The sequence below is a fragment of the Strix aluco genome, chromosome 16 (genome assembly GCF_031877795.1).
Source record: "Strix aluco isolate bStrAlu1 chromosome 16, bStrAlu1.hap1, whole genome shotgun sequence".
Classification (NCBI taxonomy): Eukaryota; Metazoa; Chordata; class Aves; order Strigiformes; family Strigidae; genus Strix; species Strix aluco.
In genome coordinates this window covers 17,119,664-17,144,429 of record NC_133946.1, presented here as the reverse complement: position 1 = coordinate 17,144,429, position 24,766 = coordinate 17,119,664, and the positions used below count along the sequence as shown (strand labels likewise).

At 39.8% G+C, this 24,766-nt stretch overlaps 1 protein-coding gene across 5 annotated transcripts in view; it reads left to right on the top strand.

The window, feature by feature from the left end:
* The window catches only part of KCNQ1 (potassium voltage-gated channel subfamily Q member 1), a 364,755-nt gene that overhangs the window by 258,857 nt on the left and 81,132 nt on the right, over positions 1-24,766 (top strand). For all 5 annotated transcript variants that reach the window (XM_074842353.1, XM_074842350.1, XM_074842352.1 and 2 more), the window contains 2 exons: positions 71-117; positions 906-967. In XM_074842353.1, the coding sequence (XP_074698454.1) occupies positions 71-117; positions 906-967 (109 nt within the window). The remainder of the gene's footprint in view (positions 1-70; positions 118-905; positions 968-24,766) is intronic.

The following is a 24,766-nucleotide window of genomic DNA, read 5'->3' as shown; positions in this document are numbered from 1 at the left end:
TCCAGCTAGAGAAAGTGAAGATGCTGGTTCAGGCTGATAAAAACTAAAAATTATTCTTTTTGTTTTATAGGTTGGACCAATCCATAGGGAAGCCATCTCTTTTTATTTCCGTCTCAGGTAAGTTAAACTGATGAAGATATAATTAATGGAGAATACTTGTTAAAATACTTTTTATTTTGTTGCCAAACTTCTAAACAGTGCCAACCAGTGTGGTCTGGAGTTTAGGTATCCACAATAATATTTAGTCATGAACACCTTTAAAATAGGGTTGTTCTTATTTAGATATTTAAAACACCTACTTTCACTGAAGTTTTCAAAATGTTGGCTCTCATCTCTCTGAGACTAACCATATTTTCTTTAAAATGGTGTGCTGTGATTACAGAGTTTCTATGAAATCAGTAATATTCACATAAAGCTTTGATATCTTTGAAAAGAGAATGGAAAAGGAGCACAAAGTACTAAGTTTGTTTGCAACCAGTTTGGCTAATGAAAACTCTCCATTAATGTAATTTTCAAACTCATTTCTTTATAGTTTATAGGGGGAAAAATAGATAAAATGTTATCAAATGCATTGTTCGAGTTGGCTGTAGAGTCTTTTGCATAGCGGCAGATTGTTTTTAATGGCAATTAAAACATTAACTAAGTTGGGAACAGCTTTGTTCTCCCAGGTTAAAGTATAAAACTGAGGTTGAAAGTGCCTTAAACTTAAGGGCTATTAAAAGCCATGGCGTGGGCTACTGCTATAAAAAGGAACAAAAAGCTGCTTTTAAGGAATAAAACTACCAGCTTGGCAAAGGTGTTCAGTTACACTGCGTTGGTGGGCTAGTTAAACACACCCTGTTGTGGCTTGCTGCTATTTTGTTATACCACCATATATTAATTTGAAAATGTTTCTTGTTCCACAGAAAAAAACAAAGATCGAGGGAATAACACGATTGGTGCCAGGCTGAACAGAGTGGAGGACAAGGTAAGCCTCAGACTGGCAGTGAATGAGGACATGGTCTGTGATCGAACAGTGCTTGTTTCATAGGATGTGGGGAAAAATTCAGCTTAAAATAGAGTTAAATGCCTGGCTTTTCCTGGTGATGAAGCGTAATTTTTGTGGTAATTGCATTTTCGGTTCGTTCTTGTCATTTTAACAGAATAAGAAAAAAAACAAACTTTAATTGATTTCAGTCTCTTTGGGACTCGCTTGGGTTTTTGATTTTTAATTGTATATATTACACATGTCTCAATGCTCTACTTCCTTCCTCCACAATAGATAAAAGACTCTGTTCCTTTAATACCTCAGTGTGTTACGGTCCCTGAGATTTCCCTTTGATCGTTGCTCTGTTGTTTATATAACTCCACCTACAATTCCTTAGAGAGGGCGATAGCAAACCTTGTTCTGTCCTGGTTTTCATTCCTTATGACAAATGGAGTTTCTCCTTCCAAGTGACGTGAAGTCAGAAAAAAATCAGACTTGTTCTATAATCACAAATTAACAATTAAGTGCTTTGTGACCCTTTATTTCAATGCTGGCTGTGCTTGAAAATCAGGTGACAGGTAGAGGCTATATCATTGTTGAAAAACATAGGTTTGCTCATATTAAGGAAAGAAAGAGTTAAGAGAAATGCTTTGGATCCTTTACTGATCTCTTACAGTGGTTTGATGAGGGGGTGAAAGAATTTCTTTACCTGAGTATTATTTCACTCATGTATCTGAACTGTTCATTCGATATTAAGGAATGAAAGTTTTTCTTGGGGGAAAAGAGCTTTCAGAGTGTTTCTTCCATAACTGGAAGTATGTTATAACCTAATGAAGGATTTGTTCTGAAGAAATATCCAGCGAATAGTCTGGAAAGCCAAAAGAGGTGTGAGCAACGCATCCCAAAGGATGCAAACAGAGCACCCTGGTCTGTACTGATTCACTTGTGACATAGCCAATCTTTACACATTTCTCCTGAAATACTCAAACTTGAATGATAGTACTCAGAACTGTACTTCAATCTACTGGAAATAAATGGCCTTTTAAAGGGAACAGGTGTTTTTTGGGTTTTCGGTGACCAACAGAAAGGGTGAAGTAGAAGACAGGAAGGTACAGTGCATTTTACACAAAGAAGAATCACTGTGCAGTGCTCGTTCAGATCTGTGGTTGGCAAGTGTTTTTACACATGTAAGCCCTTTCCAGAAATTCTGGATTACATTTATTTATTTTCTCTTCAGTAAGGTCAACTAAAAGTGTGGAACACTAAAAAATGTCTTGTGACTTATGACAAAGAGCAATGACTTTTCAGTTTGGACAAATAATTCTCAAATGACAGCTAAAATAGCTTCTCAGGGCTATTTGTAAAATCTCCAACGAGCCTGGGAAAGCTTTGGTGTTGTACTGGCTCAGAGATAAGCTCTTTTGGGGTTATTGATTACTCTTTTTACATCCTTACAAATAAGTACACCGTGAATTTAGAGTGACTGTTGGTTTATGTCTTGTAATGGGACTGTAAAACACTCCCTGTTTAATTTTAGTATAGCTGGGTTAAAATTTAGCCTTGTTTTAAGTAACAGACCCTTCTTTCTTTGCAGTTGCATGAGGTCATCTGTGGTTTCAGAGTTGTATGTTATCTGCCCTATACAGCTAGTCCTATCTGCAGGAATTTTATCTGAAAGTAGCTGAAAGGCTAAAAATAGAGAATTTCGGTTGGACTCGGCAAACAGTGGTATACATGACAACACACTGGCAACACTGAAATCACATTTTTGCTGCAGCTGCAGATGGTGACCAAAGCTAGTTTTTTAGTGTTTTTGCTTTCAGAGACTGGCCTTTGCTTTCCTGTAAAGTACGTGGTATGCTTTCAGCATACAGTTAAATCCTTCCTGAGCTGAGCACTACATAAAGGATATCTGTATCAGTTTGTTTGTAAGGTGACTATATATTTTAAACAGTTACATGCCATTTGGTTTGTGAATTAGTTTTGAATCTTGGACTTCTGAAGGAGAGGTTTTCAGTGCTGCAGGCTAGTGTTAGCATCTAACCACCTTTTGTGCATTTGAAAAATCTCCCTTAAGTCATTTTAAAATGAGACATAGCCTTCTGAAATTATTTGGATGCTCCTGCTACAGCAAGAAGTTACATGGTACTTCCCACACCCCAGGAATAAGCTGAGTTCTTCTAATAGATCTTTCTCAATGATCATCAGTATGCTCCTTGCAGCAGAAGGCTGGTGTATGGTTGTCAGAAAATCTGCCTTAAAGCAGAAAGAGAAGAAACCCTGAACTTTGTTTTTTTTTTTTTTTTTAAAACTTTTGGGTGCTTCTGCTTATGGGTGTCTGCTGTCAGCACAGGATCTGCTACTTGCACATCACAGAGGCAGAATCCAATTTTATGTGTGTTCCTATAGGCTTTTGTAAAGGTAGATTTTTAACTCGATAAGTGTTTACAAATAAAGATAATTCTGTCTTCAGGAGTATTTGATCTCTGGGACATCATGTCACTCTTGCAAAGCTCTTGTACTTGTGGCCCAAGTAAACATCTTCTAGAGATGTATGGCCGGTAGTACAGAGGGGATGGCATGTGAGAGGGACATGTTAAAAATAAAATGCTTAGAGTCAAACAGCAGTGTATTGTCAGGAATTATGATACTTTACGGCATAAATCTGAATTTCCAAGTATTGAAATCAGCAAAAAAATTGTGTTTTCTTCTTTTAAATTTAAGAACATACTCATTTGAGGCGGAGGGTCCTGTAGAGTCTGTTCAACTTGTGCACTGAGTGAAACTTTGACCTTGTAATATATACAGTTAGTGATAATGTAAAGATTGTTTCCTAATATGCAAAAGCCAAGGGGATGAATCATGCTTGCAGGAACCTTCCCGCAGATTCCTTCCCGTAGAATTTTGTAATTTTGGCAAGCAACTGAAAAGATGGGTTTATAAATGTAAGTAGAAACTGCACAACCCGATAGGTCTTTGTGAAAAGAAATCACAATCCAACATGTAATCACATCATATTTTGACTTTGCCATTGTTCTCTGTTGCTTATAAAGCTGAGGGTAGCAAATGCTCTGTCCTTCTGAAGGTGCGTTGCCGTGGCTGAGGGCAGGCAGCGGCAGCACCCGCCGTGTCCACCCCAGCTCCGTCGGGACACCGGCCAGCAGCGGTCCAGAAGGCACGTCGCTGCAGTGGTGCTGTGCCCAGGCTGAGCTCACAAACCCCGCTGAGTAGCAATGGTCCAAGTGTGTGCATGGAGATACACCCCCTTGGAGAATGGTGTTGAGCCAGATTACAGCAGCAAATCGATTTATTTGCGGTGACCAGCCTTCTCTTTTTATCCTGAAACATCTGTGCATGACTGTTCAGCCTACCCTCAAGAAACCTGGCCACTGCTGGCTTGGTACCAAACTCAAAATCAAACCCAGTTTTCCCAGATAGGTGCAGCTGTGTGTGCGCAGCGCCGTTAATCCGCATGCAGAGAGCGCTACGTGCCACTGCTTTCGTTCTGGGGGTGCCCAGAGCTGGGGCCAGGAACAAGCCCACAGTGCACTCAAGCACTTGCATGTGCTACATCTTCTCTTTTCATTTCACCGCTTTTAGTTTGGCTATAAATGACCATAATGCTAACTTTTTAGAATAAATGAATCTGTTCTTTTTTTAACCTTTTGTCAACCATTAATTTAGATGTAACAGGCGCAGCTTGCACTTTTCAGATAATCAGCTGGCCTTGTTGCTTGGCTGCCCTAAGATAATTCAGTGTTAAATATGAGCACTGCACAAAATCGTCTAGAATATACAGTGAGGGCTAAAACTGGCAGTCCCTGGACTCTCAACAGGCTGTTGTGGCTACAGACCAGACTGCCCCAGATGTCAGTAGGTCCTGCCTACGGACATCCCAGAGTAGGATAACAGAACCCAGGCTTACAAAAAGTTTTAAAAACCGTTCTGAGCAGTAGACATTATGCTGTATTCTCTGTTAAATTGTTTTAAAAATAGGACTTAACTTTCTGCAATGATTTGGACGCTTCAAAAATTGCCTTTTAAGAATAGCTATAGCAATCCAAAGCAGTTTTCTGGATGTCCCTTCTATATCCTCAGAATTATTCCTGTATCTGACAGTAAGTACAGTGTTAATATCAGTATTGCCAAGGTCACAACTAAAATCTTACAATAGTCTTTTTCAGTTATATGGAACATCAGGAGTAATGCTACCTACTGCTAAAATTGTAGAGATTTAAACGGAGATTTCTGTTTATACAGAAGTATGTAGTAGTGAGGCATGTGACATGACACCTTTTAATGTGAATCCAACAATTCTGCAAGGCAATATTCATTCCAAGCATATGCACATTTTGCATACTTACAGATGAAAATGTAAACTCTTGTATTCTGACTAGTACTAACCCAAAGAGCAACAGGCAGAACTTCAAACATGCAGTGCAGCACTGAACAGAGAATCATTTCACGTTTTCAGATTTACTTTAAAAGCAGATAGCACCACCTTTTAAATGAAATAAAAACAAATCTATCGTGTGAAAGCATCTACCTAAAATAGATGAGGCTGTGCTGCTTGGGTTGCCTACTGAAAATCTGAACTGATCTTCAAAACCAAAACTGAAAGGAAGTTCCCTTTGCACAGTTCGTTTGAGTTCTGGTTATGGTGATTTGGTTTTCTGTCTTTCATCTACAGTGTCTTTGATTGTTGAATGTATAGATCCCATGTTCAGTAAAATTACACGGATATGATAAATACTTGATAAGTTTTTCACTGTGAGTGCCGAGTATGGGACTTTTAAAGAGAAATAAGTGCAAAGGCTTTATCTGAGGTGGCTTTCAAAAAGTGGTGGAGACCTGTATGTTACAACATTTATATATGTGGTATGACATTTTCTTCTGGCTAAATAATTTTCTGTAATTGTTTCACCAGAGCACTGATTGTATCCATACGTGTATTAGGAACCCTGTTAAACACGGTCCAGATGAACAGAATGACCATTGATAAGTCTAGGTGCAGTTTCTGATTTTACTCTTGCTCTTTCCTACTCTTGCTCTTTCCTGCTCTTGCTTTCTAATCAACTAATAGTTCCCCATTGCAAAAAGTGTCATATCTAACTTACTTCTCTTGTTGATTTGCTCAGAAATGTATGAACTTGAGTTATATATATTGCAGAGGAATGTCACTGTAAGGTTAATAAATTTGCTATTTTATTGTATCAGAAGGTAAATTGTAATCATGTCACTTCTAATAACGAACTCCCAGCCCATCCAACACAGAAAGGTTTAGGACATGCTCCAGACCCCGTTAAAGCTGGTAGGAGTCTTTCCTTTGACCTGGCAGACTGTGAAGCAGGCCTTTTCATCAAAACATAAGGTAGCCTCGACAAGCCAACATTTCAGCCTTCCTTCATCAGGGTAGGCAGAAGCATTAACATTTATCAAACTTGTATGCCTTTGAGAGGATTTTTTCTTTTGGTTGTTTTGATACAGTTTTGTTCAGTAACACAGACAGCATTTCTGTCATAAATGGAAGTATAGCTCTGTACATCCATGTGTCTCGTTACTGGACGCTCCATGTTTACCATTTAACATTTCACTTGGAAAAGTATTATCTCATCTACCTCTTCCTAGGTTCACAAATACCAGGTTTCATGCTGACAGCTTGTTCACCTAAAAGATTTCTTCCTGTGTGGCCAGTCTTCCAATTTTGTGTGAAATATCTGCATTATCTGTCATAGGATCAAACTTTGGTGGGTTTTTTGTCTATTTTTAATGGCATTCTGTGCCTGTGGGAACAGTTACTGTGCTTCCTGGTGTAACATAGCAATTGGGGCAAACTCAAAGGCCTTGACCAGTGATGGCCTTCTTGCACATCAGTATGCAATGGACAGGGACATTTGGCTTTATTTTTAATTGAATAATAATGCTGAAAAATTGATAGTAAAAGACTGACAAAAAACCATCTGACTCTCTGGTCAGTGCTGGAAAGCACAGTTAGAGCCATGAGTCATCAGTTGGAAGAGATGGCTTCGGAAAGTGTCTGGCACAGTAATATTCAGCACTTCGCAGGCTGAACATGCCCTAGGCAGCTCAGGTATTAATATTGGCAGCTTCTGCAATAGCTGTGTGAGGATTTGCCTTCCTGATACCTAGAAACAGAACTAAAAAACTGTGGGTTTGGATGGAAATTTTAAGAGATATGGGAAATCAATAAAAATCAAAGAACCACCGCCAAGCAGTTACTCATCTTGTATGTAGTTCTTGCAATAATGCAGAAGTAATAACCTGGGGGATGTGGAGGAATATTAAGAGGCATATGGAAGATTAAGTATCCCTATTAATTTAATCCTTAGTCTTTTTCCAGATGCTGAAGTACAAGCATACGGAAGCAATTTCGGTGCTGAACTTTGTGATGGAGGATGCCCGTTTTCTATAAATTGGACTACAACTAAGCACATCCTTCATCAATCTAGGTCATTAGGCAGCTTTACAATTTTAATAGCTTTTCTCTCACCAATCTGATAATATTTCGGTGGGTAAACAATGAAAAAGTGCAGCTTTTCATTTCCAGTGTCCCATGCTTCCCATCTCCCCGGCTACAGTAAAATACAATTATCAGGTATACATGGTAAAATTGAAAACAAAAAATAATTACTTGTAGGATTCACTGCTGCCAGAAGCTTTGGTAGCCAGAATAGAAGCAAACTGAGAGAGAGATCAGGCAAAGTCATGGAGAAGGGTTCACTTGAGGATTATTAAACAGGATGTCTCTATGTAAACTCCAGTTTAGCAAGTACTTTAATCAGTAGTCAATGATGAGTTGGTTAAAAAAAGGAGAAATATAATTTTATGTATATGTACTTTCTTACAGTCTTTTTTAAGACTCTGCTACAAGCCTTGCACCAGAAACAAGATAACCGGGGCAGATAAACTTTGGTCTTGTTCCACATAGCCCTTTTTATGCTAGGCTGTTACACACAGCTGCTTGCTACTGGATTTGGTCACCCATACAGCCCCAAGCAGCTGAACGTTGCCATACAGTGTCTTAGACCTGATCTGTTTATGAAGGCCATGTGAGCAGACACCCAGGCGTCTTTAGAGGACATTCATGAGGGGTTTTGCAGCACCATACCTTGAAGACTTTGGAATAGCCTTCACTTCCATCCAGTTGTTAGCACTAATTTTATCTGTTTGAAGCTCATTAGATCCTATGGCAGCACAAATGAAAAACAATCAATTTTTGCATTAATTTTGAAATTGTTTAATATACAGAGTGTTAAGTACTATCTATAAGTACTATCTGTAGTATATTACCTAGGTGCAGTAGCTTAGATATGGTTACAGACCTGGCCCACAGAGTGTGTTACAAGCCATTGTGATGTTTTGTGGTCTGTTTCTGAAGTGTCAGCTCTTGGATCAGAGGAAATGTGATTATATCAAAAAAACCAAATCTAGCATGGAATATAAATAGCCACAGATGGTGAGGATACTGCAGCTCATTAGCTTACTTGCAGGAAATGAGAGTATACACTTCCTCAACACTGTAAAATAAAGTTAAGCAAGACAAAATATTATCTTTATTCTAAAGAAGAGTGACTGAAGATAGTTCAAGCTAGCACACAGTTGCTGTGCTAGTATTCAAAAGCAAGGACCAGAGCTTAATATATATTATATATACTTCTCTAAAAGTAAAAAGGTAGAAGTGAAATACTGCTAAAGAGAAGACTTCCTGTTTAAGTGAGTTTCTATAGATTTTACCCCAAATTTCCAGTACGTCTGGATGCAGACAGTAGTTGGGAAGCATGATGCTGAAGGCACAGTGTAAACCCTTACAAATACAAAGTGTTATATAGAATTTTTTTTAATATCTCATTGATTTCTTTCCTATTTGGGATCTGATTAATGACTTGATTTCTTAACACCAGCAACAGCTGCATGCTTGCTATCTGCATAGCTGTCTATTTGCTTATTAAAAGCAGAAATCGTGGAAGAATTTTAGGTAACACGCAGTATATCCTATTAAATCTAGGAATTTGGGGGGGGAAATGGAGGAATGAAATAAGTAGTTACCAGTTGATAGTCTTTTCAACAATCTTCAGATTAGTTGCTTATCTGGCAATCAGCTGTTTGTGTTTATATTTGAGTAGGTATGCAAGTGGATGTAAGGTCTGCAAATTGAGATGACTCAATATTTTATTAAACCACATAAAGCCTGCTTTGTCTGGCAGTCAAAGATAAACCCAAGCACAATTTGAAACGTGGCCTCCATCATTCTTGTGCATAGACTGTTTACATTTGATGTGGAATGGAAATGCATGGTGAATATGCCGAGAGAGAATGTGGAACAGTTGTATGGACTAAATACCCTGTAGAGCAGATCAGAGAAAAAGAATTTAAGTGAACAACACGTGTGCACAGCGTGCTACACAGAAGACTGTTATTTGTCTTTCTAATAGGTTAAAGGAAAAGAAATGACCGTAAGATCATCTCTGCATTTCGTTTTGTGTGTGTGTGTTGCAGATGAGCAAGCAAAAAACATTCTAACATAAATGGCAAATTTTGGTTTTGTTACTCTAGGACGGACCTTTACTGAAGTTAGATGCATCAAAGTTGAAATTGTTCCTTGTCAAAGATTTGTTTTTAGAGTGATCTCACTGGAATTAAAATATTTTATTTCCATTTGCAGTTGAGTATCAGGGAGGAAAAGTGCCTGGAATTGAAAGGACTCTATTCAGGCTGCAGTCTTTCCAGGTTGGAATCTATTCAGCTCTTGGAAAAGATTCAGAGTAAAGGAAGGTATACTCCCTGTCTTACACAAAGTCCATACCTTCTGTCACCCTATCTGCTCTCCCTGCTCTCCCCAAAACTTGCGAAACAGAAATGATCCAGTGCTGCTTAGATTGCAGGAAAAGAAATAGGAGAAGGAGCCTTTGCTGTCTGACTCCTGCTTAGGGCTGTGGGAGTCAGAGGGAAGATAAGAAGTCACTGAAAGTAGAATATGAACACCTGGTTCAAAATACCCTCCTAGAGCTCCGGAAACCAAGATGGCAAATATAGTTTCCTCCAATCCTTCTCTGTTCCTGCATCCTGCTCGCTGGGGTTGTGACAAAAGCATGATTCATCTTTCAATAAGACAATCAAGATTTGCATTACTTCTGTAAAATTCTAGAACAAACATGATTACAACAACTTTTTACATGTCTTCAAAGTATCCCAGTGTTTCAGCAGTTAGCACGGGGCTGTGAACCTGTGTCACAGGTTCCCCTTCTACCTGAAGTAACTGATGCTACACATGGTAGCTCCAGCGCTCCGCCAGCAGCCCAGCCTGGCAGAGTGTGGTTGCCCTTGTATGCCATGGGCGGGATACTCTGATGCACTGCCTCCCTTTAGGATAGACCTTCATTGTGGCAGCTTCGTAAACGTGTTTGTCATAGCACAAGAGCTCCTGCTCTGACAGATTAAACACACAAAAGAGAGAAAGGAAGGGAAAAAAACCCCATTGTTTCCCTCTTTTACAGCTAAGGTACAGGAAGTGACTTGCCCAAGGTACCACAGTGGCAGCTGTGGCACCACCAGGAATTGAAGTTAAGCCGTGTCTGGGACTTGACCACAAATCAGCATTCCTTTTTGTTACTGTGTTTAAAAGCCCCTCTAGTTTTGAATAGTTATATTGGCCAGTGCAGTGTTCAACATAATCATAGCCCATTAATACTAAAACCATCCAGTACTTGAGAACAGCATATATAAACATATAAACCACCCCAACCCAGCCAATATAAATGTACTGGGACTATTTTAGACAGTAGATTTTAAATCATCTAGAAATTAATCTAACAACATCATTTTGTAGCCCAGGAGCCTAGGGATGGAGAGGACTGAACGTATTTACATGACACAAAAACTGTCCTATGTATAGATAATTATGCATGTAATATTTAAAGCTTATCAAATGATATTAAATGCTATATTTGCACAGTCAAGCAGAGAGGAATATTCAAGTGAGTTCAAATATTCATCTAAGTTTCTATTTTAAAAGTCTTGGATCCAGCGATGCTCGCTATTGACCCTTCTGTGACATCTGTTAATCTTGGGTTTATTTCAATTTCTTTCTCTCTCTTTTTTTAAACAGATGACTCCACTTAAATCAACGCTTGGTTTCCATTAGACAGATAGAAGGTGATTCACTTAGTAACATGTGCATCTTTATCTAGTTAAGTCCTAATAGCCTTAATATATCAAGGAAGCTGGTGTGATTAACAGCACTAAAGGCTTTGTCAGACACTTCACCTAATAAATACTGCCCTTTGTCCAGCCATAGAAAAAGAGTGAATAAGTGCATTGTGTTTCCAAACTGAAAATGTGTACAGCCTTATAAATATTCTAAAATTATCCCTATAAAAAAATATATGTTGACAATAGAAGTTACATTTACATACATGTCTGTGTTTGCACATGTCTACCAATCCAAGTGTGGGTTGGCTCCTTGCCCTGCCTGGGCTGTCCTTTTTCTGTTTTATCATTTCATGATGGAGCCACCATTCGTGTGTGATTTTCTTCCTGTTCACTTGAGCTCTGTGCAGATTATTTGACAGTTCTTTGTCTCTGGTTGTCATAGCTTATCTGTCCCGGGGTAGTTTGCTATGTGAATATTAGTTGTGCCACTCTAGATAATGTTGGCAAAAAGACATCTGACTTGGCTTGATTATTATATATGATCATCCTGCCAAATGAGGCAGTCAAAACAAAAACCCCCGAGAGTAAAATATATTCAAAATGTCAGCTTGAATGGAGGTGGGGTCCTTGCTTCATCACAGCTGAAGTTTTCTGGAAACTTTCCAGTTGTGCCACCAGTGTCTGTGACTGCATGCTGCAGCCGTCAGGGTACTGAAGGAAGCCTTTATTCCGCTACTCCCAAGTTTCTAGAGAGTTTCAACCAGAGGAGTTTTACAGGAGAACACCTTAGAAAGGAAATGGGCAGGGATAATTTTTGCTACTTCTCAAAAAGAAACTGACTGAGCCATAATCATGGATCCTCTACCTCTGTGTTTGCTTCATGTTACGTAAGGGAGTTTTGGACAAGCTTTAAGGTCGGATAATCAGTCCCACAGTGATGTTGCCATAAACTCTCAGCAGAATTTTGCTAGCAGAAGTGACTGGGGAGGAAAGGTGCAAAGGAGCAGTGGTTTCTGCTACAGCACAAACTTCATACTCTTCCATCTAACACAATGCACTGCAGGCCCACGGGCCCAGGGATCCATCTCACAGCACTCAGGTGGCACTGCCTCCATGCATGGCTTATTAGCTTGGGCATGATGCTTTGCAAAGGTCCAGCTGTTTCTGGTTTTGGCACAGGCAGCACTGGTTCAGCTATTTTTGCAGCACGCTCTTGATTGTAGCTGACTTAACACGACGCTCACAATGAATGGGTCATTCATAGGCTGCTCCAAGATAGTGGTTGACAAAGCTGGTTTTGAATCTGAGCCCTTGAATCTCTGTGCAGAGGAATTTCTGAATCTCATGGCAGCTAGAAAAAAGGGCAGTGGAAAGTCATTTCCTTTGCATGGAGAAAGGGGAGGAGGAGGAGGATCAGTTAATGGCGCTTCTCTGATTTTGATGACTACAGGATTGGCATCTTTGCTTTCCACTGCTGGTGCAAAGGCTGCGAGATGAGAGGAGGAAAGCAGCAGCCTTTACAACTTTGTTTCTGTTGTATGACATATCTGAAGGTGTAATTAAATTAGGGCACAAGCAAATTCATTAAATACATCAGTGATGTCTACATTTATATTATTATTCGAAGAGCTGCATGTTAGAGGATTGTGAATTATACTGTGAAACAAAGCTCTAGAAACAATTGACCTTAATTTTTCCACACTGAAGTTCCCCATCTGTACACTCCCCACACCCTTCCTGAGAGAGGTCTGTGAAGAGCTGTGAAGCAAATAAGTGTTAAACTGATAAGCGCAGCAGAAAAACTTAAAGAAAAATTAATTGTTCTGTCTTTAGAGGCAGAGAGATGCTCTCAGGGAGTTGAAGTCTTTGGACTTAGGGCCTCTTTGCAGTGCAGAAGCATTATAATGTAATGAAATTAGTCCAGCCCCCACTTGATAATAATTTAAGTTTTCTCTCCAGCTGCCCTGTATTTCTCCACAGCTTGGACTTGTATCATAGCCTTGAATAAGCATCTTCACCCCGCTCAGCTTCTGCTCCTGAGTAAAGCCTGGGGTGCTCATCTGGACTGTAAGATCTCTGAGCTCCAGCCTTGTTGTGTGGGACTTTTCCATTTCCAAGTGGTGCTGGAATTTGGATATTATCAATGCCAAACAGTAAAACAGTATTCTAGCCCAGATTTGTGTATTATAGATGCTTAAGCTTTTAAACATAAAATAAAAACAATGTAAATACAACAGTAACAAATCAAAACATAGTTATTTTCTATACTAGATAAATAACTAGTAGATAGCTAGTGGTACTTAGTAAAGAACTTTAGAAATTGGCATAGAAAAATGTGGATTCATCCATTTTTCTAGTACGATTGTAGTGAGAGGAAAAAAAAAGGAAACCAGTTACCAAGTTGAATTATTAGAGGTAAATTGGATTAAATGTAAGTCCAGAAAAATGCAATTGCTACATATATAGTACTATTTCAAAAATTTTGTGTGATGTTTTGATCACTGTTACTTCTGGAGGAAGCTATTGCTAACTTTGGAAAAGGCAGGCAGGATAAATTTAAACTGAGATTCCTTCTGGTACAAAACTCTTACAAGTCTGTTATTAATTCACAATAAAAGTGAGTATTTTGAGTGGTTTAGATGACTTCCTTAACAACATATAAGTATTTCTTCAGAGTAAATTGATATCTGCACAGTAGGGTACATGGTGATCACACTCTGAAGTGTGATTTTTTTAGGCCACAGGTGGAAAAATGTAGGAACACTACCAACATTTTAGCCAGCAAAACATCCAGGAAGCCCTTGGAAGACACATCAGTTTAAGAGACAGCTCGATACCTTTTTTAAATGATCTAAGAAAGCTAATGCAAATCGAAGGTAGTATGAAGGTAGGGGCAGAGATTGATTTAATTAGAGGTTTAATTAAGGATGAAATTGTATTAGCTAAGCTGAGCTGGCAATTATCGGGCAATAACTCATGGAACAGGGATCTTCTCTCCTTCCTCTATTGTTTCTGTATCGTCCTCTCACCACTGAATAGCTCTCCCTCGCACGAGGCTGAGGGAGATGGGGCCAGAGCGTGGCTCCTTGCTGTGCTGGTGAGGACTAGCATTGAATCCTGTGACATCTGTGAGCTTGCAGCAGCTTGAACCTTGCTTCTAACCTGGATCCCAGAGCAGCTGGAGGGCATTGTAAAAAAAAAAATTAAAAAAAAATTAAGTGTCAACAAATAAAAATTCCTTTCCCGTTTCAAAAAAAATGGTCTGGTAAAGTGTCAGAGCGCATCCAAAAGCTCCTTCGGAGTTGTCCTGATTCTCAGCAGAAGGTAGAAGGTAATGTTGGAAGCATGCAAGCTCTCTGGCAGGACGATGTGTGTGCTCGTACGTACAGACTGCCGTTTACCTCTAGCATGCCTTGAGCTCAGAGAATTGTAAGCTTTTCTGACCCCTGTTTTAAACCCAAAAGAAGCAGAAGTCCTTTTACAATGCAAAACCCCATTTTCTTCTGCTTTACCATAGCAAATCCCCCTCTCCATTGAAACTACGAAGTTTGCACTCCATAGTAAATAATAATGAAGATTATTGTAAAAGACTCAGGTTATTTCCGCCCTCCTCCTAAGCATTCTTTCATATCATCATAGGTTTGTTTTGTACTGAAATGAAGCTGTGAGATACACACACTGAACAGAAATCAAAGTTGTGCTTTCATCGCAGTCCTGAAGCTAATCGGTTGGCTTGCTGCTGCAGGCATCTGCAGGCACCTTGTACTATAGTACAGTAGTGTTATGCCTTTGGAGGCCCAGCCATTTTAAATCATAATAGTGACACAGTGTGCATGCTTTCTTTCAAAGAGCCTGGGCAAGCCATGCTGTGTTGATTTTCTTGGCACACTGTGTACCTATAATTTTGTCTTATATTTTGTAATGTAGGTATCTGGGCATAGAATCAAAAAGCTCCGCTGAATATATAAGAATTTTTTTTAAAAAGAAAAGCCCAACAACAAACACATTCTTTGCTTTTAGATTGATAATATTCCTTGAACAGCTATAGATGTTTAAGAACAAAAAGTTACTGGGGAAAAAAAAGGAAAAAGAAACATTATGATTGTGGGGGATGTTTTGAGGCTTTTTTGCAAGACTGTCCAGGTGTTTTGTTAGTGAACTTTTCTACCATGATTTTGGTCCTCTGCTAGTATGCTTACAGTGACTGGGTTACGCAGGACTGCTAGAATAAGTAATAATATTTCATGAAAAACCTGACCTGACTCGAGAAGAATCGCCTAATGGAGGCAGTTTATTCTGTGTCGATTTCCATCGTTCGTGCTGTGGAAGGAAGCAAAGTCACAATAGGAGGATCTAGTTCTGTTGCTCGCCATTTCATCTCCCAGTAGCCTGGTTTTCAGAGCTGGCAGCAGCCGCTGTGGGTGCTCAGCATCACTTTAAAAATCAGCCCCTACCTCTCCTCTGGAAATGGCTACAGTGCCACCTTGCCTGCAACCGGCTGGAGAGACACCTGCTTCACAAGGAGGACACTGAGCATCAGAAGAGCTAAACCCACTCTTGCTAATCTCTATGAAAACAGAAAGAGTTCAACAAGGTTCTCAAACAATCTGTAATTTGGCATAGTGTTGTAATTAGCCTTATGATGATAGCATGAAATGGATAAGCATGGATAGCTGTATCAGGGCCCATTCAAGTGCAAACAGGAGACCTGAGTTCAACTGGAAGGTAACTAAGAGAGACCTTTCTGTTCCTGTTTTCTATTGATTGTACAAAATTGGTAAATGCTACCTGTGCTACTAGGGATGAGGCTGAAGAAGAGTATCTCCTGCTAATACGCTTTGCTTTTCCTATATAGGTACAGGAAAATGCCCAAGCCTGAATATAAAGAAAAAAAGCAGGTGAGGGGGAGTTGACTAATGAGTTTTTATTTGCATATTTTTGCTAGAGATCCATCAGTGTAGTACTGGAGTATTACAAATGAGAACTTCTTGTGCATGCATTGTTTGGTCACCCTTAGCTATTTCCTATTCATCGATAATCAACTACTCTAAAACACCATAATGGAAGAGGCTGCTGTGATCAAAAGTTTCCAGATTTTCTCAGTGAGTTTTTATACTCCACTGTGAGAAGAGGGTTTTTCCCCACAGTAGGGAACAGTACGTTGCATCCATTTTTTTCTCATCTTCCTTTTCACCTCAGATTTGTCCATTCCCTATGACTGCTGATGGTGATGCTTTCCCTAAGCGTTCAGATTTGACTGTTTCTGTCGAAGACTTTCTTATTTACCAGAGGCAAGAAGAAGAGGATAGCTTGATTTTGGTTCATGGTAGTCTGTAGACCTAAAGCCCTTCTAAAAGTGTGTTCTGTTTCCAGACAAGAGGATTTGATTTCAGAAAATTGGTCTCCGTAGCTAGTTGTAGGGAGGCAGATTGGTTAAAGTTTACAACCTCTTTTTGTTTGGCCTCTGGAACAGTGCCACAGAGTCTCAAGTTTCCTGTATAAAGGGAGATCTGTATTTGGTCAGAAGGTAACCAGGCAAGGTACATGAAGGCTGCAGGGTGAATGGCTCTTTCAACAATGAAATCAGTTTGGGGTCTTTAAGATCCCAGCAGTGCCTTGTCTCAAGACAGTATTGAGCAGGCGAAATTCCTGAAAACTTCAGGGGGGCAAAATAAACACGCTTGAACAAACCAAAACTTCAGAAAATACTAAACAGGAAGAAATTTCCTGCAAACCTGATGATCCTTATGAAGTTCCTTGGCTCTCGGGGAAGCAGGAGAGATGAGGGCTACCCACATCTTCATTTCCTTCTCAGCGAGTTCTGCGTGCTTTGGTTGTTCACATGCATACACATGGGGAATGTGTATCTCATGGAAAATACCTTGATGCACTATTGTTCCAGGAGTAAATGCACCAATGCACCTTAAATCTGAGGATTAAGGATCTTAAGTAGTTATTCCTGCAAACAGGATTCACCTTGCTCCCATCTTCTGAAACTGAAGGTGTCACTCTACAATTACTAAATCACATTTATATGTTACTCCAGGGTACAGAAGCTTTGCCTCAGGGAGAATAAAAGACAGGAAGAAAAGAGACATGCTCTTAGAAATATTGCATTCAAATAACAACTTATAGTTGCATTGGGAGATATGCAATAGTGAAACTCTGTGTTTTTGTAATCATGTTTTCCTGTTTTCATCAAATTAGTGAGGTAATGCATCTCCTGCTTTGCTCATTTATCTGTTGGTGCATTGTGGCTTTTCAGTAACTTTCCAGTTGCATGATATTTAATGCTTTCCTTGCAGTAATTTGCAGAATAAATTGCATCACAAAGAAAACAAAATGCTAGGAATCTGATTTTGGCGATCTTTCCACATGGTTTGGAGAAGTTTGCAAATTGTCTCGATGTGTGTATGCTCACCCTTGAATATCAGCAAGCTAACTCTGCTGGCACCGTTGTCTAAACTTTGCCCTTTACAGTATGCATCTTTAAAATATTAGAAAGCTTGATGTCTCACTGTGGCTGAGCACCTTCATCTCTTCCACTATCAGTTGCTACTCAGAAAACATCACCAAATTAATGATGGTTTATTCAGCAAACTCATGAAAGCCCCAATATTTTTGGAGTATTTGTGGGACCTTGGTTTTGGTAAAACCACGAGGCTGGGGCCTGAATTAATTTCATGCAATTTTAGACATGTGAAACTGTAGCACTAACATCCCTTTCCAGGCAGCTGAGAGAGACTTTATCCTCAAGACGGGTTCTGCAGGGTAGGTGGGGGAACCCAAGGCTGCTGCAATGCGCAGTGCTGGGCTGCAGTTGCCCCATGATTCTGTGAAGATTAGAACCCACGTGTCTTTGCAAGGTCCTGGCAATCTCTTGCTTTTGCTCGTATGACAAGTTGGTCCATTCTGAGCTGGATTTTTGCAGGGATATCCATAGATTGTAGGTCCTGCAAAGAAAGCTTTCCAGCAGTAAGCATTTCTTGTGCTCTTTTTCTCTCTCAATTCCTGATTTTCTTAAAGTATATCTGATACAAAGGTGTTCGAATATTTGTCTTTTTGCTGGATAAGTGCTAGCCATCAGGGAGAGAGTGTTGTGTTTTTCCTGATAGTGACTGGTGCCTGTTTTGTTCTGGTTTTTATGGAATACTAATTATTCTTTGTTCTCTGCTTAAGCTAAGCAAGAAATAGGTATAAAGTCTACTTCACTAAGTGTGTGAGGTGATGCCAAGCAGTGTCAAATAGTCCTCTTCTGGCAACAATGGGCTGTTGTTCAGTATCCTCACACAGGTTAACCGCAGAGTTGCTCCTGAGAATCCTTCTGATTTATGATGACATTGCTGGCAACAACCGAAAGCTCTCTAGCAGTGCTTTCCACAGTGCTGTGTCAGCAGTTTCTTATATATACACACACACACGCTCTTAATATACATATTTATAGCAGAGAATTCTGACCCAATTCTAATATTCATCCTGTTTTTCTTTGCACTTAAGTGATGTTTATTCAGCAATAATGTATCTACCTCCATCTCTAGTTGCAAGTTTAGTGTCCGTACCAATTACAAAACTGTGCTTGTCAGAACAGCCCTGGGAAATTAATTATATTGATCTTGTGTTGCATATGCCTTGCTAGGAGGAATTCCTTGGGAGGGGAAGAGGCAAGTAATTTGGTTTCTGGGATGATACCACTTGTCGCAATAAAGCACATAAAATGTTATCAGACGGGCAGCTCTGAATTCACATACACAAGAATTACAATACAATTAAAAATTTATTTTGTCATCAGAACAGTGTTTCTGCTATGTTTGAAAGATAAGTCCTTTCCAAATTAAAAAAAAAAAAAAGCCTTTCATCTACATATAACAGAATTTGCATTAAAATATTTGTATCCTGTAGTATCATTCTTGATACCCTCTTTCTACCTTTCCCTCCATCCCCCAGGAATTAAAGAAGCTCATCTTTGCCTTGGCTTGTGTATAGTTTGTGCTCCATCTATTTCTTATTCCTGGTCTCTTGTTGGACAAAAATCCACATAAAAACTACACAAATGTGGAACTCTCATGAGACTTGTATCTTCAACCTCTAGCTGAAGGTTTGGGGGTTTGGGGTTTTTTCTGACTAATTTTGGTAGGTCCTCCAGTCTTTTTTTTTTTGTCTAGACCAAGACCAAACTACAGTGTTGTCTGTTCTGAGGCAGTAGCATCATGTAATCCTAGTCCCTGAGCTACAGACGTTGTGCCAATATTGAGCTACAGACTGTAATATAACAATTTCTAGAAGGCAGCCTGTGGGCTGTCTGCTCAGGTCCAGTCAAGATCTGGACAGTCACATAGTTCAGGCTTTTAGTCCTTTCTTCCATCTTGTGAATGCATAAATAAAAAGAAGTCAAAGTACATAAACCACTTTATTATTATTATTATTATCTTGGTATTTTATTGTTTCTTGTAAGCTGTCGGTGCAGAGTCATAAGGTTAATGATAAAAGGTGGCCAACAGCAGGGACACATGCACATGATGACAAGTGGGACAGAGGGCATTGGTAAGGTATTCCTGCTCTTGACAGAGAAGTATGGGGATACCCAGACTACACCATGTTTAGGTCCAAATTCTTCCTTCGGGAATACCACATGCAGGCACCACAAACCTGACTTTTTCTTCTGTTATGTCACTTTCTGCTATGATGTTGTCCAGCACCTCAATAGACTTTTCAAGGAAATAATTTAATACAGCCTATTGAAGAAACATTTCCTTCTTAATTTTGCAAAGGGGATTACGGTTAATATCTAGAAGTGCCTAGATTTAGGGTTTTCTCTTTCTCCGAAAGAAAATTCTTTTGCTGGATAAGAAAAGCCCTCTAATAGATTGATTATCATTCTGCCTCTCTGTTTGGATAGGGGGTTATTTTGAATAACTTGCTTGACACAGTAGCATTTGGAAGAAGAGCTATTGAGTTCTCATGTTGTGGAAGTAGTCTTGGTCACAAATACATTAAATGCAACTTAATAGCTTCAGTAATGAGAATACAGTAACGTTCTTACATAGGTCTGTGATGTACCTCAGAATACAGCAGGAGCAGATGTAAGCTGTAGGGACTATAGGGAATGAGGAGAATTTCTGCAATAAAGGTTGTGTTAAGAACTGGACCATCTCATTTACAGAATCAATATATTTGCAAGATAATATGGCTATGCATATCCCTAAATATGGTAGAGAAAACTAAACAAAAAAGGAAAACAAAATTAAAGAGGCATCTACAATTTTTGCAGTGGATAAAGCAGGATATGACAAGTAACATGTTCTTTCTAAGTCCCGGCTGTTTAATTCCCTGAATGCTGTCCATCCGGGGTGCTAGTGAGACAGAGAAAGCATGTGGAAAAAAAATAAAACACAAGCATGCAGTGAAATTGTTACTTATTAAGTTTTCAGAAATTTGACAGAATGAAGGAGAAGGTTCATTAAACACAACCATATGTTTTTGTGATGTCTCATCAACTGGGCTGGAGACTCCTCTACCAAACACACATACTTCTATTGCCTACATGAATAAAGCAGCTTAATAAACCATATTCGTTTACTCTCCACTCCACAGACCAGCCGCAGGGCCGGACACACCACGCACTTGTTTGCTGTTCCTTGCTGTTCTCAGGGACTGGTGAGCCTTGGTAACTCTGGTTTCCATTCAAGGCTCCAACAGGCCGTGGCGTTTTGATGGATGCAGACTTTTCTTCCTATTTTCTGCCAGATCTTATGTCTTCTACTGTGTACTCCTCAATGACTTTTTTTTTTTTCTTCTGAGGCCTGGAAGTTGATTTCCTTTACTGTCTCCAGCCTTCACTCATGTTTATCATCTCATTTCCCCACTGTTCCCAGGCTCACCTATGCCATAACTTTTTTCCAGGTGCTTCCCATTCCATCCTTATATGTGTTTTTTCTCTTGTTTGCATTCATATCTGAGTTCTTTTTCTGTGTTGTCTTGGCTCAGACAGGATTAACTGGCAATGCTAGGAAAGTCTCTTGCACTGAGTTGTAGTGATCTCAGTGTTGGCATAACCCACACCAGACCTGAGTATCAGGCGAAGTGGAAGTCCTGGGGTTTTGCTGCTCGGGAACATGGGCTAACAAACTGCTACGGGATATTTGCTGCTGGCATCTCTGTACTGGGAAGGTAAAACCTGCTATTTTCCAGACAGTAATACTGTGGTTTTCACATGATTAGCAAGAAAGCACATCCTTTGTCCAAAATACTGTCTTATCAGAATTAAGGTTTCTGCTTCAGAAGATGGAGTGCCAGAGCTTTCCTAAAAAGTCTTCTCTTTTTTATAACATAAATTCATTTTTCCTTGACATCACCCTTAGAAAAGGCAATTAATTTGTCTGAAATTTCCCAAAGACTTTGAGGCAGATATTCAACATTAAAAAAATCAGGCCCAAGGGTTGTACTTTGGCAGATTTACTGAATAGTTATCATCTAACAGGAAGCATGGGATAGACTATACAACTGCTAACATATTAGTTACAACTGTTCTTATTACCTGAGTGAACATATGACCCATTTTACAATTCTAAATATACATTTTGATGATGATGATAAAACCTTTTACAACTGAGCATGTGTCAAGTGCTAACTGAACGAAGAAATGCGATGCCCTCTTAAGGATTTGATTTTATGACTGTAGACAGTGAGTTTTCTTGTCAGTGTTCTAAAGCCTGTAATAACTCCTTCTGCCAAAAAAACAGCATTGGTGATCCAGTATTATTTGTCAGTGAGCAAGCAATTTGCTGCACTGGGTAAATAGGGCTATAATTCTAGGAAAGCTCAAAAATTAGGAAGATTTAGTGAAATTAAAAAATAGTTCTGTGTTAAAAGTGTGCATGTGCATGCATATACATGTCTACCTAAGTGTTAATTTGGGTTTTGTAGAGATTTTGAAACTGTAGGATAAATAAATAACCAAATATCTATAGCTGCAGGTACCTTGAATCTGTCAGGGTCCTCTTGGAATGTGTCAGGCAGCACATCTTTGTCGTAAGCGCAGCAGACTATACGCAGGGTGACTCCAGGTCCCTGTGCCTCCTTGTAAGCAGCCAGATAGCATCTTCAAAGGAGGGTGAGCTGAAGTGGAATTAAAAAGCAAAGGGGAATCCAGGAGATAAAGGAGATAAAGGCAAACTTGCACTACTGTTGTGGGTACCTTTACAACAGTTCATCTGAGTAAAATTGCCAGGCTCTTTCCTCGGTGTTAAATTAATGACGATGTTGCAATACACCGGCGCTCAGCCATTTCATAGATTGTTTTCACTCTACCTTCCTGTGTGTAAGTCTCATTAATGTCAATAGGGCTACAAGCCTGCTAGAGAAAAGGGCAGTAAGTTTCTAGAGCTGGCCCTGAAAAGCACCAGGAACTGACCAGCAATAGCTGTATTTAACCGTTAATCTAAGGGAGAGATGCTCTTCTTTCCATACTTCCCTGAAACGGAAAAATAAAATGCACATGAACGACAAAACAGAGGTAAACAGTAGTAGATATTAGGATAACACAGAATTGCTTGGCGTTTGCTTGTGAGTCTGGCCAAACCACAAGTGAACAATTACACACTGGTTTAATTACGCTGCTTTAACCCACCGGACTCTGCTGACCTTCCCTGTAGCAGGTTGTGTTCTCCAGAAGGGCTACCTTAAGTTGCAGCACATTTCAAGGTTATTTGCTTGTTGCAAAAACACTTTGTTTGAAAAAGACTATTCCCAAATTTTATGTTGCACACTTGGCTTTAATTCATCAAGGTACTTAAGTACATGCCATGTATAAATGATTACTGTCCACTTCAGTTGAAAGTACTGTTGCTTCAGATTTATATTCTGCTTAAGTAGCTTGTTGAACAAAGGTCCTCATTTGTAGTTAGGTTTCTTTTTTTTCCCCCTAACTTTAAAAACAACTGTGACTTTACTGTTTTTAAGAAGCTTCCAGCTTTGACAAGGAGAGTTGAATCACGACAGCCATGGCCTTTTGTCTCTGTATGTATAAATCCTGCTTAGTGTGTGAAAGCAGAGGAATCCAACCACATGCCCTAAAATCCACGTATGGCTAGAAATTTTTAACTTCCTTATCTCTGGGGATAAGGACTAGACAATTTGCCAGGACAAAAACTTCAGATTCCTAAAGATCAGAACACTGCGGTGAAATCAGGGCTAAACAACTTCAGAAGCTCGCTTTATGTGCCAATAAGTTACATATTATAGTGTTGACTGCTGAAAAGCAGCAGAGTCCCATGTGTCCCATTCATTTATGCAGGACTCATGAGATTTTCTTCCTGCCCTTTACTCCTTTTCACCAGTCAGCACTGTTGTATAGTATTTAGGAAGTCACTGATAAATCTCACATGGCAGTAAAGATTAGTGGAAACAGGGTATGATTAGAGCTGGAAGTGCTTTTGAGACATCTGCAAGGTAGGTCCATGTATAATTTCTCTCTTATTTTATGCAACGAAAAAGTCTTATCACATCTTAGTCATAGGAACAGATCCTTCGTAGTGAAAATAACTGTGAAGTCTGCTTAGAAAGAAATTGGTTACAAAAATAAGAGAGTTGCTGCTTCTTGGGTGTGCAAAGAGGATTAATGAGTTTGCAGCATCAGGAAAGCCCAGAAGACATGCATGGGAGCTCATTTCCCATGGTATTTTTCACAGTAAATCAACTCGGAGCCAAATGTAGGCATCTCCTGGTGTGCCACAGGCAGCAAACCTTGAGATTAGCTGGATGTTTCCCAGCAGCCTGCTAGGTGCCTATGGCTGCTGGGATGCAGCACCCACTCCTCTCGGCGCTGCTACATTTGGCTGGTTAAAACAGCTCAAAACATGGCCTGTGGCATCCCCAGTCTGAGTCACTTGTCTCTCACCACACGTTTCATAGGGAGCCTAAATACCGAGCTCAAATCGCAGACTACCTATGTAAGGGCTGTGGGTTCTGACACTAGGTTTGGCAAGGCTCAAGCCTACCTTCAGACCTAGTCTTTGTTATATGGGTGCATCAAATCCCCGTCTATGTAATAAGCGATGGGATATTTTCTTCCTTCTGCTTATTGCTTTCTTTGTTTATTTTAGACAAAAAGTTCTTTGCAGGTGGCTCAACAGCATTCAGGTCGTGGATGACAACACTCTTTGTTCTGCTGCCAGTGTAGCTGATGATACATATAAACGCATCACAGAACAGGTAGTTAGGCATTGGAATGGGCTGCCCAGGGAGGTGGTGGAGTCCCCATCCCTGGAGGTGTTTAGGGTTGACATAACACTGAGGGATCTGGTGTAGTTGGGATCTGTCAGTGCTGGGTTAACGCTTGGACTAGATGGTCTTCAAGGTCCTTTCCAGCCGAGATGATTCTGTGTGAATACTAGAAGAGAGAGGCCAAAAACCTAAATAAGTTTCCATATTCCTACCATTAGTGAGCTGAATCTGCTGGCGGCCTTGTGCAGAGGTCTGAGAAAAAGTGCAAGGCATAGAGTGTGGCTTTGGGAAGCATCCCCAAAGCACAGGTTAAAGGGGATGTGCCCAAAGGAGAGGAGGAGAACCCAGGCTGACTGAGATGCTGGGGAAGGAGCTGAAATGGGAGAAGGTGTCGACACTGCAGGGAAG